We start from the raw sequence: 12994 nt of genomic DNA on the forward strand, positions 1-12994 counted from the left end.
ATGCTGGGTCCTGACCCAGAAATGGGGTAACCCAGAGGAGAGGTGGATCCCATCAGAGAGCCCACCAACACACCAAGCAGAGACCCCAGCAAAACACATTCCAAGAGGAACAACTTTAATGGGCACAACTCTGGTGTGCAGGCACGCTCACTGAACTCCTACATCACCCAAAAATAGACATTCAACAAAATAACAAAAATAGATTATTCCAGCTGCCTGAGGGTGTAGTGGGGGCAGAGTCCTTCTATCTTCCCTGGGCAAGAACCCTCATGGTGACCACCAGCAGGGGCTGAAAACTGGGCCTTTCCCACTCATCATCCCTGGCCTCAGGACATGGGAGGGGACATCCAAAGGCACTGGGGACCCTCTCCCTTCCACTTTTTACAGCCCCCACTGCCTGGGTAAGCATCCCTCCCTCCCTCCCTCCCTCCTGCCCCAAGGATGCCAAGCCTGTCAGAATGGAGTGGGTGGGGAAATTGGGGAGAGGGCCAGCAGCGGTGAGGGGTGGCCAGCCCCACTGTGGGTCCCTGGGCTCCTTGCAGCTCTACGGGGCAAGAGCAGTAGCAAAGCAGATGGTGTGGTCCTTCTTGTGGCCGTCCTTGGCGTGGGGAGCTCTGGCACGGCACAGCCACCATGGGGCTCAGCTGCTGCTGGGCTGCAGCTTGGCACTGTCAGAGCTGCTCTGCTCTGCAGACTTCCTCGCCTGCAGCACCATGGTCCAGTACCAGAGGAAGATGAGGAAACCTGGGAGAGGGGAGAGGAAGCATTGGTGAACCTCCTTGAAGGACAAACAGCAGTTGAGAGCGAGCCACCCAGCCTGACAGAGTTCCTCCTGCACCCCATCACCACCCCACCTACACCCCGTGAAAATCCTGGTGCCCTTCAGAGGAGCCCAGAGTCACAGGCTCACCTTGGAGGGAGTTGATGATGGTGAAGATGTAGAGGGAGACAAGGCAGAACACACCAGAGGTGAAGGAGAAGAAGATCAGTGCCCAGGGGATGCCCAGCAGGATGCTCAGCCCAAAGAGGGCCAGGACGTGCTTGAGCTTGTGACCTTTTTTGTTTTGCCGGAGGATCTCCCGGACCATGGCCCCCAGCATGACCGAGTTAAAGAGGAACACCAGGCTGAAGAAACCCAGGTTCACGATGTTATGGATCAGGGGGCTCGTGATCCAGCATCTGGAGGGAGGAGAAAGGGCAGAGCATTACGCTGTGTCATCCCACAGGGACACAAGTTGGGAAGTGTGGTACCAGCCCAAAACCCAGGAAGGGGTGATGCCCCGGCACAAAACCCCAGAAAAGCCCCAGGCCATGGTGAAGGTTTAGCCAGCTGACTTTACCTGTGAGCAGAGACCAGGTAACCCATCTCCCATGACTTACATGGTTGCGTTGATGGATCTGCCATCAATGGATTCATAGATGGGAACGGAGAAGGAGCCGTAGTTCGTCCAGCTAGCCAGGAAGATCAACATCACACAGCAGATGGGGAATCCTGGGTGCAAAGAGCAGAGTGAAGTGGCTGCCCTACTCCCTGGCCTTTGGACCTTCTGGAAGGACCTGTTGCCCCTTTCTCTCTGCATAGAGCACAAGCCAACATCCTCCCTCCCACCAGGAAACCAAGGATGGAGCACATGACAAGGGCACCTGGCATAAGCCCCAGCCTGGGAGGGAGCAGTGCTGTGCTGATCCCAGCTGGGGACCTCCCAGGGATGTGGAGCTTTAGGCCATGAAAGATCCTAAGATCTTCCTGCCATTACCTCTAGCCCAAAGCATGGCAGAGAAGCATGGGCACTTCCCTCATCCAGCCCATCTCTCTGGGCTGTCCTGGATGTTTCTTTCAGAAAGAGATGATCCCATTACTATTTAAAGATCCCAAGTGGTGGCTCTCACATGTCTCCATTGCTGGGTGACCCCCAGGGTGACCCACCCTTGCTCTAGCACCAGCTTCTGCTTCAGCCTTCAAGTCTCCTTCTCCACCAAGGCTCTTGACAGACGCCTGCTCCCCCACAGCTGTGTCTCCATCCCCATCTAGGCATCGTGTCTGGTGGGAAAGACCTACCCGAGTGCCCCTCCACCCTGTGCCCTCAGGATGTCTCTGCCTCCCCCATGCTCACCCCAGCCCACCAGGCAGAGCTTGCGGAGGAAGTGGTCATGGTAGGCGTTGAAGACTTCAATCACAAGCCGGTAGAGGTTGTAGCCCTCAATGCCCATCCAGGTGAGGCAGCTCAGGAGTGCAAAGTGCAGAAGCAGCCCCCCGACTCTGCAGACGGCCTCGCTGCCGCTGCCAGCCAAGTGCTCGGAGATGAGGAAGGTGACGTCCAGGACGAAGATTGCGACCAGCAGGTTCATGTGGATGTACATGCTCGTGATCTGGTCTCGTTGCTTGCTTCTGGAGAATCAAAAGCAGCAGACCTCACCACCATGCCTGGCCAGCACCAATGGTGCCCACAACACCCCACAGCCCTTCAGGGGCAACTCGCCCCAGCAGAAGAGCAAGGAGACTTTCTGGTAATGCGAGGGACTGAGAGACCAACCCCACAGGTGGGAACACCCATCCCCCACGCAAATCCAGCCCCCTGCAGCTGACCCTGAATTGAAGATGCTCAAAGGGCTGAAGCACTTCTCCTGTGGAGACACGTTGAGTGAGTTGAGGTTGTGTGGCCTGGAGAAAGCTCCAGGGAGACCTTAAAGCACACCCCTGTGCCTAAAGAGAGCTGGAGAGGGACTTTGAACAAGGGCATGGAGTGACAGGACAAGGGGGAATGGCTTCAAACTGAGGGCAAGTTTAGATTAGATATTTGGAAGAAATTCTTCCCTGTGAGGGTGGTGAGGCCCTGGCACAAGTTGCCCAGAGAAGTTGTGGTTGCCCCATCCCTGGAAGTGTTCAAGGCCAGGCGGGGGGGTTGGAAATGAATGATCTTTCAGTCCCTTCCAACCCAAACCATTCTATGTTTTTATGATTCTATGATTTCAGGTCTGAATCATCTGCTTAGGATCAGTGGCATGACTCAGGAGAAGACACCCACATTCTTCTCCAGGTCCTTGAAAAGATCTTTGCAGACTTCTGCTTGCTGCATCCATAACAATAACCAAGGAGATTTTCCAAAATCATTGAAAAGAGCTGGTGTTCCTGAGCACCCTGCAGGAGACCTGACCAAGAGGGTGGATCCTGTACAGGAGAACTCTGCTTTCTTCAAGCAAGGCTCCTTCATGATGCTTCTAGCCAGGCCACCAACTGCCCATGGACAGCTTGTGCCCACCCAGGTGCTGATGGCCAGGGACAGGACACAGAGAGGGGGCGTGGGGTGAGCCATCAGACTGTACCTGAAGTAGAGGAAGAAAATGGTGCAAATGGATGCCAAAGCCGAGATCAGGCAGCCAACGTAGGTTATGATACTCAGGTAATTCCTGTGCAGGGGGGTGATGTCTGGAGAGGATACCTGAGGAGGAGGAGAGGTGGTGAGGAAGAACAGCCAGTGGGAATGATGTAGGGATGTGAGGGAAGGTGCTACCCACCAAGAGCACAGCAAAGTAGGTGAGGTGGTTGCACTTGCACTCTGTCTGGCTGCTCCCTGCCACTGTTGTACACCCATAGCTGTCCCAGCTCCCAGAACTGGCTGTGCAAGAGAAAGGGAGAGCATCTGGTGAGCAGCAGGAACATCTGCCTTGGGCTAAAGGATCTTCAGGGCAAGGTGTCCATGGAAAGAGGGAGAACAAGAGTGGCGAGTCCCAGCTTGTCCCAGGCCAAGCACACATATTCAAATAGCTCCCTCAGCATGAGAACCCATCCCTAGGGAAGGGGAAAGCTCTTAGGTTAGCTATGGAGGGAAAACCTGACATCTGCCCTGTGGGAACGGCTTATGGAGATGGAGTGAGGAAGGGAAGTGCAGAGCAACCTTCGCCCTGCTGGCGGGGCTGTGGTACCTTGGAAAAAGGGCCTGACTTCACACCCAAGGGCAGGGGCACTCACCAGAGGCGTCCTCCTGCCAGAAGACGCACAGTGGGGTGATGTTCGTCTGCAATGACAAAACCACAGGCCCTGGTCAGGATGTAGTTGTGGGTTTGTTGCCTGCCCAGAACTTTTGTTAGGGGACAACATGAGGCAGGAGGCAAGATGGTCTCAGGAGACAAGCTATGACTTTGATAAACCAGACTCCCCCTACAATGGGAGTGGGCTCCTGGCAGTGACCACTCTGTTAACCATCTGATGGAGCAGATACCTCCTCCCACGTCCTCTTTTCCAAACAAGGGGTTCAGCTTTGAGCAGGCACCTGGCAGAGCCATGAATGAGCCAAGGGGCTATTAACTCAGAGTGTCCCCAGCCCTGGGGACTGTTCTGGATGTGACACATCTGCCATGAGGCATTTCCTGGAGAGGGGAAGGCAGTGCCACCACTAGTGCACACAGTGAAGCCATGATTGCGATACAGCCCCAGAAGACACAGCAGACCCTGCACAGGTAGGCCAAGGGCATGGAAGTGCTGGATTGTGACCACACCCTAAGCTGGCGAGGCCTGAGCCCTCCTTCCCCCTCCATTCCTGGTGGGATCAGGTTCTATGAGGCTGTTTCCCCACCTACCGGCAGCTCGTCATGGAAGAAAGTGAGGACCACCGGGTCAGAGAGGTTGGCCACAACTGTGTCCACCAGGGAGATGCTGACTACCTTGTTACCCAGGACATGGCTGCTGTTTTCATCCTGTTAGAGAAGAGGAGAAGGTGGCAGTGTGGGAAAGGAGAGCTGCCAGGTGTGAAGCAGAGGAGAGTTCCCAAGAAGGAGATCCCAGGACTTTCCCTGTCAAGCTTTTAGCTCATCTTTGAAGCATCTTCTCCCCGTGAGCACCAGCAGCCTGGTCTGGTGGCATCCCTGCAGCCCTGTACCACGGGACACCCCACCATGCCATTCACGTGGGCATTACCTGGAACATGGTCTGCCTGTTAATGTCCATGAGGAGCACTCTGTGTTCCACCACCTCCTCCCTCTCCTTCACCATCATGAACAGGCTGCTTGGCAGGTCCACTGTGAATCCCTGGACTTCTCCACCCTCCTGCAAGGAAAGACTCATCAGGAGAGAGAGTCGGGAGAGAGCACAAGAGCATTAAGGCAGACTTTCCAGGACCCACCTCTCTCTGGGAAGCAAAGGTCAGGTGCTGAGGAGCCCGACTGGGCTGGACCCTCAGGACAGTTGCGTGCACAGTGGCGTTCCCAAAGGTCTGGTTCTGCCCTTCGAGCTCCACCTTGGCCAGCATCTTCTCCAGCTTCCCAAGTTTGCTGTTGGGGAAGGGGCACAGTGAGCTGGATGCAGCAGGCACACATCGGCAGTGGCAGGAATGGGGCGAGCTGGGGACTCACCGCCGGAGCCTCTGCTGCTCCGTGGCTCCCATGGCTGGTGCTGGGGGCTGGGCAAGGAGGCTGTTGAAGGAGGTGAGCTGCTCCTCCACATCCTGCTCCCAGACAGGCATGCTCTCTGAAAAGGCTGATGGAAAGGAAATGCCATGAAATGCAGGGGTAGATCTGGCTTTTTCATGCCCTGAACTACCTGGCACAGCCCTGGTGGGAGCAGAAAGCAGAGAGCTTCAAGGTGACTCCAAGCCAGGGAAGCTGATAGTGACCCCAACCCGCAGGGCTTTTCTGCCACATGGAGCTCAGCTCCCACTGAGGCCATGGGGACCTCATGGTGGAGACTGGACCCTAAGAAACCACTGCAAAGACCTCAATTTTCCAGGATTTCAAGTGGCATTTTTGAAAATCTCCACCTTTAGGGATGCTGTCTTTGGGCTGCTTCAAGAAAACCTGCATCCCCTTCCATCACCCTTCAGCTATCTTCATATCACCAGGCTAAACCATATACTGGGAAACAACCAGTGCTCTGATGATGCTAGAGAACAGACTTGGGATAAAACAATTCTTTAATTTCCCTAAAATAACATTAAACTGCATTTACCAAGAAAGGCGTATTCAACTTTAGCATCCATGGAGGTGTTCTTCCCACCCTTTTCGATGTAGGACACATTGAAGATGTACGCGCTGGTTCTTTCAGTCTTCTGACTCTCCTGTCCCCCGGGGATGCTGCTGGATGGGTCCCCACCCAGGAGGATGCTTTGCTTCCCATATGCCAGCCACAGGGTCCTGTTGGACTCGAACCAGTAGATGCAGAAGCGGTACCTGCCCAAGGGGGGGGGCAGGTTGTACTTGTAGGAAGATTTTCTCCTGTTTGGCGAAAAGGGCGCTTTTATTATCAGTGCCTGGGCCGTGTTCTTGATGATGATGGAGTCACGGTCGTGCTCGTAGATGACAGAGCTCTCCTGGGTCTGGTTTCGGTCACCGCAGAAGCGGAAATCCTCTTCCCTGTGGCCATTGGCTCCCACCCCTGCATTGTACAAGCACACAGAGACAGCAGATCAGCTGGAGGGACAGCCAGCCCTGGCAAACATTGCAGCCCTGCAGCAGCTGTCACACGGCACGCCAGGCTCTCCACCCCAGTTACCCCAACCCTGTCCTATGGGCTGCAGGACACCAGCCACCTCCCCAATGTCACAGCCACGCTGCAAGGATCTGCCAGGGCCCCTCGGGCAACAGGACCTCCTGTCTTTCAGGGACACCCTCTCCCATGTGCTACCACCCACATCAGCAGAGACTGAAAGAGGACTTCTCCATTCCCAGAAGGGATGGATGGAGACCATCTCCTTTCCCTGGAAAGGACACATTCTGCCCAAAAGACCCACCAGAGGCACACTGGCCCATGAGATGTTTGACTTTTGTGGAAGCCTTGGTTGCATACACCTCATGGTGGCCCCCAGCCAAAGTTTTGGGGCTGCCAGTTACTCCCAGCAGCCCAAACCCAGCTCACCATCCCAAGGCAGGGCACAACCGGGATAGTCTACCTTGGAGAGGGGAGAGAAGGAGCAGGAAGAGAACCTTCATCCTGGGCAGCTCTCTACTTTGGCTTGGCCTTCGAGGAGACAGCAGAGCCTGGAAAAGGGAAAGGAAAAGGGGCCACATGAGCATTTGAGTATCCCCCATGCCATGGGGGCAGGGATGGAGAGCAAAGGCTGTGCAGGTGGGACACCAGCCAGTGTCACAGCCAGCTCCCTGCTGCCTCTGTCTCCATGAGGAGCCAGGATCACTGGGCATCCAACCTGCCTGTGGGCTGGAAGGATGGCAGAGGCTGGAAGCCCCTGAGCTCTCAGCACAGAGAGGGTGCCCCAGCACTCCAGCACAGGCTCCAATCACCTACGAATCCACATAGGAGGGGTCCCCTCTTCCGCTCTCTGCTCCATATCTCACTTAACACCTTGCCTTGTTATCATAAATGATAGGAACAGAAGGAAACTGTGGTTTCCTAACTTGCCAGCCCTAAAATTATTTTCTTGGGTGCTTTCAGCTCCTGCAGATTAGCTGAGGAGCTGGGCACGTTGCAAACCGCTCCATCATTTCATCCTGCAGAAGCAGGCTCTCCCAGGCACATCCTGGCAAGGCCAGCACAGCAACCATGGCTGCCCAAATCTGCTGCCCCCAACCAGCTGGGCCACATCCTGCACAGCCCCTTTGCCCATCCCTTCATCTGGCATTCTGCTCCACCACCCTTTTCTTTGTCTTTGCACAAGAGCAGGGCTTCTGTGACCTCCACCCAGGCCAGCACTGAGCACCCTTGGGTGCTGCTACACCCCTGAGCTCACCCAGCTACGCCTTCACACATACAGCCTTTTTCATCCTGCCTTCTGCCTGCCCCAGGCCACAAACTGCATCTCAAGCTCTGCTGGGATGCACCAAGTGTCATCTCCTCCTCACCCTGCTGTCACCTCAACCATGGGACACACCCTGCCAGGATCTGGCAGCCAGCAGAAGCCCCTCCAGGTCTGACACAGTATTGGTGGGGGCTGCTGGAGCAGCTGGCCCAGCAGAACACTTGTCAATGCCCAAAGTGAAGCCAGCACCCTGTTTGCCACTGCTGCACCCCCATCCTGTACCGCTCTCAAACATCCCCTCAAAGCCCACCAGCTGTCAAGTCCTGTTCTGTTTGCTGTGAGTGGCTGCTGGGGCACCAACCAGCATCACCTGCAAAGGCTTGTGAGTGCTCCCAGGTGCTCAGGGGTCTTGGGATGGGAAGGCTGGGGAAAAATCACTTGCCTGAGAACTCATTAGCAGATTTCTCCCACCAGTACAGGCTTTGTCTGGAAGTTTCTGTAGCCAGCACGCATCCTGCATGGGTGTACAGCCCACTCCCTGTCCCTCCCTGTCTATTTCTTGTGGCAATTTATCATCGGAAGACAGCGGCTTCGGGTTGTTAATTAACCGCTGCCGCGGCTGTAACTAAGTGACACTAACGAGGTCTCCCAGTGTGAGGTGGGAGGGTATGGCACAGGCATGACTTGGCAGCAGTAAATGGATTTGGATGGGGCTGGCACCCCGGTGCCTTGCCACGTACTTGGGACTGATGCATAAATATCCAAAAAACATAGACCTGGGGTGGCAAAATGCTGTTGGAGATGGGAAACACCTGGATCACTTAAAAGCAATGGAGCTGCACGTGAATTCCAACCGTGTTGAGGCAGCACAGAGCTGGCACACCAATAATGCATCGCCGCTGGATGGGGAATGCTGAATCCTAACGAGGCTTCAGCCCATCCCACTATGCTGACATCTTTAAGATTTTATTGGGATGGTTGGAGGAGAGAATCAGCCCTTTTCAGCTGTTACTCAACTGGGACCAGAAATCCCTACGGGAAAGTGGGTGGGGGGGCCGGTATTTCCCCTCCGAGCCCTGTATGGTCCCGCTCGCCCTGACTCCGATTGTCGTTTCCTGAGCTGAACAATAGCAAGAGAAAATCCCCTGAAAATGGTTTCACAGTGAGAAACCACGGCTTCCATCCACGCTGGCAATAAGAATAGGAAAGGTAGCCGGATGTGCTGAGTTCTCATCAGAGCTGAATCCTGCCTCGTCATCTTCCCATACCCGGATGGCAGTGGGGAAAAATTGCTGGTTTGGCCTCAAAATCAAGCAGATTATGTACAAAGAGGTGGCAGACACTCTGCCAGGGCTGCACAGCTTGGAGCAGGCTCCCTTATCAGCAGAGAGGGAGGCTCAGGCCCAGACACCAGTTCGTATCCTTCCATCACCATTAACATACTGGTCTTGGAAAGAAAAGCCAAAGCATTATATTGAGGTCTCTAAACCTTAGGTGAATGGGGGAGGAAAAAATACTAAAAAAAACCACGAATAAAAAGCCCAGTGTTTACTACCACCTTAATGCTTTCTGGGTAACTTGGCAGCAGGTATTTAAGCTTTTGGAGGTGGCACGTGGCTTTTGGATATGACGTTTTTTTCAAGGAGAAGGGAAGATGCTCTGATGACTCAAACAAACACCGGAAACAGGGAGATCCAGGGGCTTTTATCTCTTTTCCTTTCAGGTCCGTTAGGAAAGTGACGCTCTGTTCCTCGAGATGTTAATGAGTCTGAAGCTCGTCACCACAGTGGGTTATTCAGGCAGGGACTCAGCAACATGATGAGGAAACTGTGGCACGGAGAGGCAAGCCAGGACGGGCTCCCAGAGATACAAAACAGCTTTGCATAAACAGCTTCCTATAGCAGGGGCCACAGAAAATGTGCCCTAGGTCTGGAGCTGTCCAAGGATGTGAGGACCCCATCGTGGTCCCTCTGCAAAGGCATGCCCCAGTGTCGGTATCTGAGTGCTTCACAAAGTGCCCTTGTCCTTGGCCAGTGGCGTGTGTCCGGCAGGGGCCAGCCACACGTTATTCATGCCATCGGCATGTGATTCCCGGCACCGGTGGGCGGCCGGGGCCGACCGGGCGCGTTTGTTAATGCCCTAAGAGTCGAGGGGCAGCTGCACTGCGCCGGCAGCCCGGCAGGGACAAGCTGTGCCACGGGGAGAGGTGCAGTGCTTCAGCTTTTCCCAGGCCACGGTGCTGCACAGAAGGCCCAGCACCTTCAAGATGAGTCTTGCCAGCAGGATGAAACCAGATCTGATAGTGATTCCCACGGGAGCAGCACAGCTCCCTGCCAGATCTGTTCTTTGCCAGCCAATGGCAGCCGTCCCTTCCCACACAGGCGTGGGGAGAACCAAGGGGAGGCTGGCACAGGTGCCTGACAGTGCCTGGGGCTCCTGAGACAGAGAGTTTGCTTAGAGCTAGGTCTTGACATTCAAAACCTTTTTAAAATTTTCCATTTCCTAAAAAGCACCACAAACAGAAATATCACAGTGAACTAACCCAGCACTTCCTTCAGTGCCAGGGCAACACGGCGCCCGGCTCGGTGGCACACAAAGACTGCGGCTTCGGCAGCAGCCACACACGCTCTGCCAGGTACACCTACACTGGGCTGAGGCTGATGTGACACAGCAACAAAGTGGTGCAAGCACATCTCTGGCCACAGGGGCTACAGACAATTGTCCTTGCCACGTACTCCCACCACACAGACTTCTTTGAGAGTGACCCCATGTCTCCTCCTGCATATCAGCCCTATCTTCCCTCCATCCCCCTTCCAAACTACTCCCTTGGGTTTCAAATGGCTCCCAAAACACCCTGTCCCCTCCCAGGTCTTACTCGCCTTCACGTGAGCTGGGTCCCCACTGCTTGCCTGGGTGCCAGGGAAGGGAGGTGCAGGGCAGTGCAAAGTAGCTCAGGACCACCCCAAATCAGGCTCCCAGGCACTTGGCACAGAAAACAAGGTGCTGGAGCCTGGTGAGGGCAAAGCCTGCAGCACCCAAGGAGCCAGGTAAGAGACTGTGGGCCCCTCGGATTCCTGCCAGACCCCAGCTGTCGGGTGAGCTGATGGGAAAGGAGTTGGTGAGTCCAAGCGCTCCTGAAAAACAGGCGCCGACAGGCTGTGCCCAGCTGGTCCCGTGCAGACATTGGCACGCTGGGAGCCACCCAGCCTGCTGTCTGCAAACCACACAGCTCTGCGCCTGCACCCACGGGTGCCACCACAAGGTGCAGGGATGGCCAAATCCCAGGGATCCCCGTTCAGGCAACACACAGTTGTTTGCAAACCTGTTACTCTGCGAATAGCAGCCCCCAGGCCGTGGGATTAAGAGCTGGACTGCAACCAAGTATGCAGCATTTCAGTCCTTGGCTTAATTCACATGGGAGCTGCGAACCCAGCAAGGGACATGGCAAACCCCCCTATGGCTGCAGTCCCGGGCTCAAAGGATTTGCCCCCCCTCCTCCCCATTTCTGAAACACTCCTGGCTCCCCGCTGGCGGTGGAGCTTGGGGAGGGGTTACTGCAGCCCTCAGACCATGAAATGAGCTTTGGCTGCCTTCCCTCCTCAACAGCCATTCGGACTTGCTGCCAGGAGGTTATTCCAGGAGACTTCATTTCAATTCTCCAGCTGGTCTCGCTGGGTTTTGCTGGTCTCTCTGGAGGGGCAGCACAGACAGCGGACAGGGACCACCCCAAGCATCCTACATCCCATATCCCGCAGAGACATGCCGGGACCGGCAGCAGCAAACTGGGATGTTGCAGGAGGAATCCCCCCAAAAGGCATTTTAGGGAAGGGAGATCACCCTGTCGAGACATGCCAGCGATCCCACGGGAATGCTGCACCCTCCGCCGGGAGGGAGGAAGGGAAGGAATGGGGTGTGCTGGTGGTTCCCATAAAGTGGAAAGCAATGGCCACACACCGGGCCGACGGCCGGTGGAGATTCGTGGAGCTCAGCTCTGCCGCTGGCAGCAGCCCGGAACAGCCGGTCCCGGGCAGCTCAGGGGGCTTTGTGGCTTCATGGCCCAGGAATCCAGCCTGGCTCCCGGGCAGAGGAGTGCGAGCCCCATGGAGCAGGGATGAAGGTTGGTTTCACAGAAAACTGGCACCATGGCCACGAGCAGAGACCCCGGGCTCTGCCCAGCCGGAGGCATCACACCCACCGCTGAGCCCCCGCACCCACCGGAGCGGGGTGCAGCTCGGGCCCCCCCATAGAGACCCCTCCGCTCCATCCGTCCAGGCTGCTCTCTGCCCAAGCAAGCCGGGGCGCTGCCCGATGCCACCGCCCGCGCGGAGCCCCAGTGCCCCCCAGCTCTGCTGGGCTGCCCCAGCCCCGGCTGACGCCCACCCCGCTCACTCCCCACCCCGTGCTCCCGCCGCTCTGCCCGCGCCCGGAGCGCCGCAGCATCTTCTCGGCTCCCGATGCCGAGCAAACGCCCCTCAACGCGGCCTTTGGGACCCCCACGGCGGACACCGGGCGCCCCGATCCTCCCTCGTCCCCGGTTCAACCACTCCCCGTTGCTCCCATACCTGGACCCGGGGCGGGCTCGGCACGGCCCGGCACCGCCCGGCACCGCCCGGCTCCGCACGGGACGGCTCGGCTGGGCTGGCACGGCTCGGCACGGTTCGGTTCAGCACCACTCCACACCTCGCAGCCCGGCTCGCTCAGCGCGGTGCCCCGGGAGCAGCGCCCCGCCCCGTCCCGTACCCCCGGAGGCGGTGACTCAGCGGGGCGGTACCGGAGTGCCCCGCACCGACCCCTCCAAGACCCCCGCGATCTCTGCGGCAGCCGCGGGGTCACCGCCGTCGCTCACGGCACCTGCCCAGTTCGGCCCGGCCCGGCTCTGCCAAGTTCGGTTCAGCTCGGCACGTCACGGCTCGGCTCAGCACCTCGCAGCCCGGCTCGGCACCTCGCAGCCCGGCTCGGCTCAGAGCGGTATCCCGGGACCAGCGGCCGCACCCCGTCCCCCAGCGAGACCCTCCGAGGTCGCTGCGGGGGCTGAGGGGCCGCTGCCCTCGGTCACGGCACCTGCCCGGTTCGGCTCGGCCCGGCTCAGCCTGCGAGCACCGCGCTGGGAGCACCGGGCTGCGTCCCCCCGGCCGGCACCGGCACCACGATGGGCTGGGGGAGCTCGGCTGGGGACAGCCGGGCGTGCCGGGTCCCGCCGCCCTTCAGCGGGCTGGCGGGCATCCAGCGGCGGCCCGGGGCCGGAGGAGCCGGAGCCAGGAGGCTGCACGCCTGACTGCCAACGGGATTAAAAAATAACAATTAATGGG

At 57.3% G+C, this 12994-nt stretch overlaps 1 protein-coding gene across 1 annotated transcript; it reads right to left on the bottom strand.

The window, feature by feature from the left end:
- Nucleotides 1-98: 98 nt before the first annotated feature.
- On the bottom strand, nt 99-12516 carry ADGRG1 (adhesion G protein-coupled receptor G1). The gene is made up of 14 exons (XM_032121889.1): nt 12248-12516; nt 6882-6969; nt 5942-6367; nt 5350-5473; nt 5121-5268; nt 4916-5044; nt 4579-4695; nt 3971-4016; nt 3517-3617; nt 3325-3440; nt 2115-2389; nt 1381-1492; nt 911-1179; nt 99-744 (listed from the first exon to the last, which is right to left on the bottom strand). Exons 2-14 carry the CDS (start codon nt 6919-6921, stop codon nt 641-643), a joined length of 2007 nt encoding a protein of 668 aa, XP_031977780.1. The 5' UTR covers nt 6922-6969; nt 12248-12516; the 3' UTR covers nt 99-640.
- Between the last annotated feature and the right edge of the window lie 478 nt (nt 12517-12994).

This window comes from Corvus moneduloides, chromosome 12, assembly GCF_009650955.1.
Source record: "Corvus moneduloides isolate bCorMon1 chromosome 12, bCorMon1.pri, whole genome shotgun sequence".
NCBI lineage: Eukaryota > Metazoa > Chordata > Aves > Passeriformes > Corvidae > Corvus > Corvus moneduloides.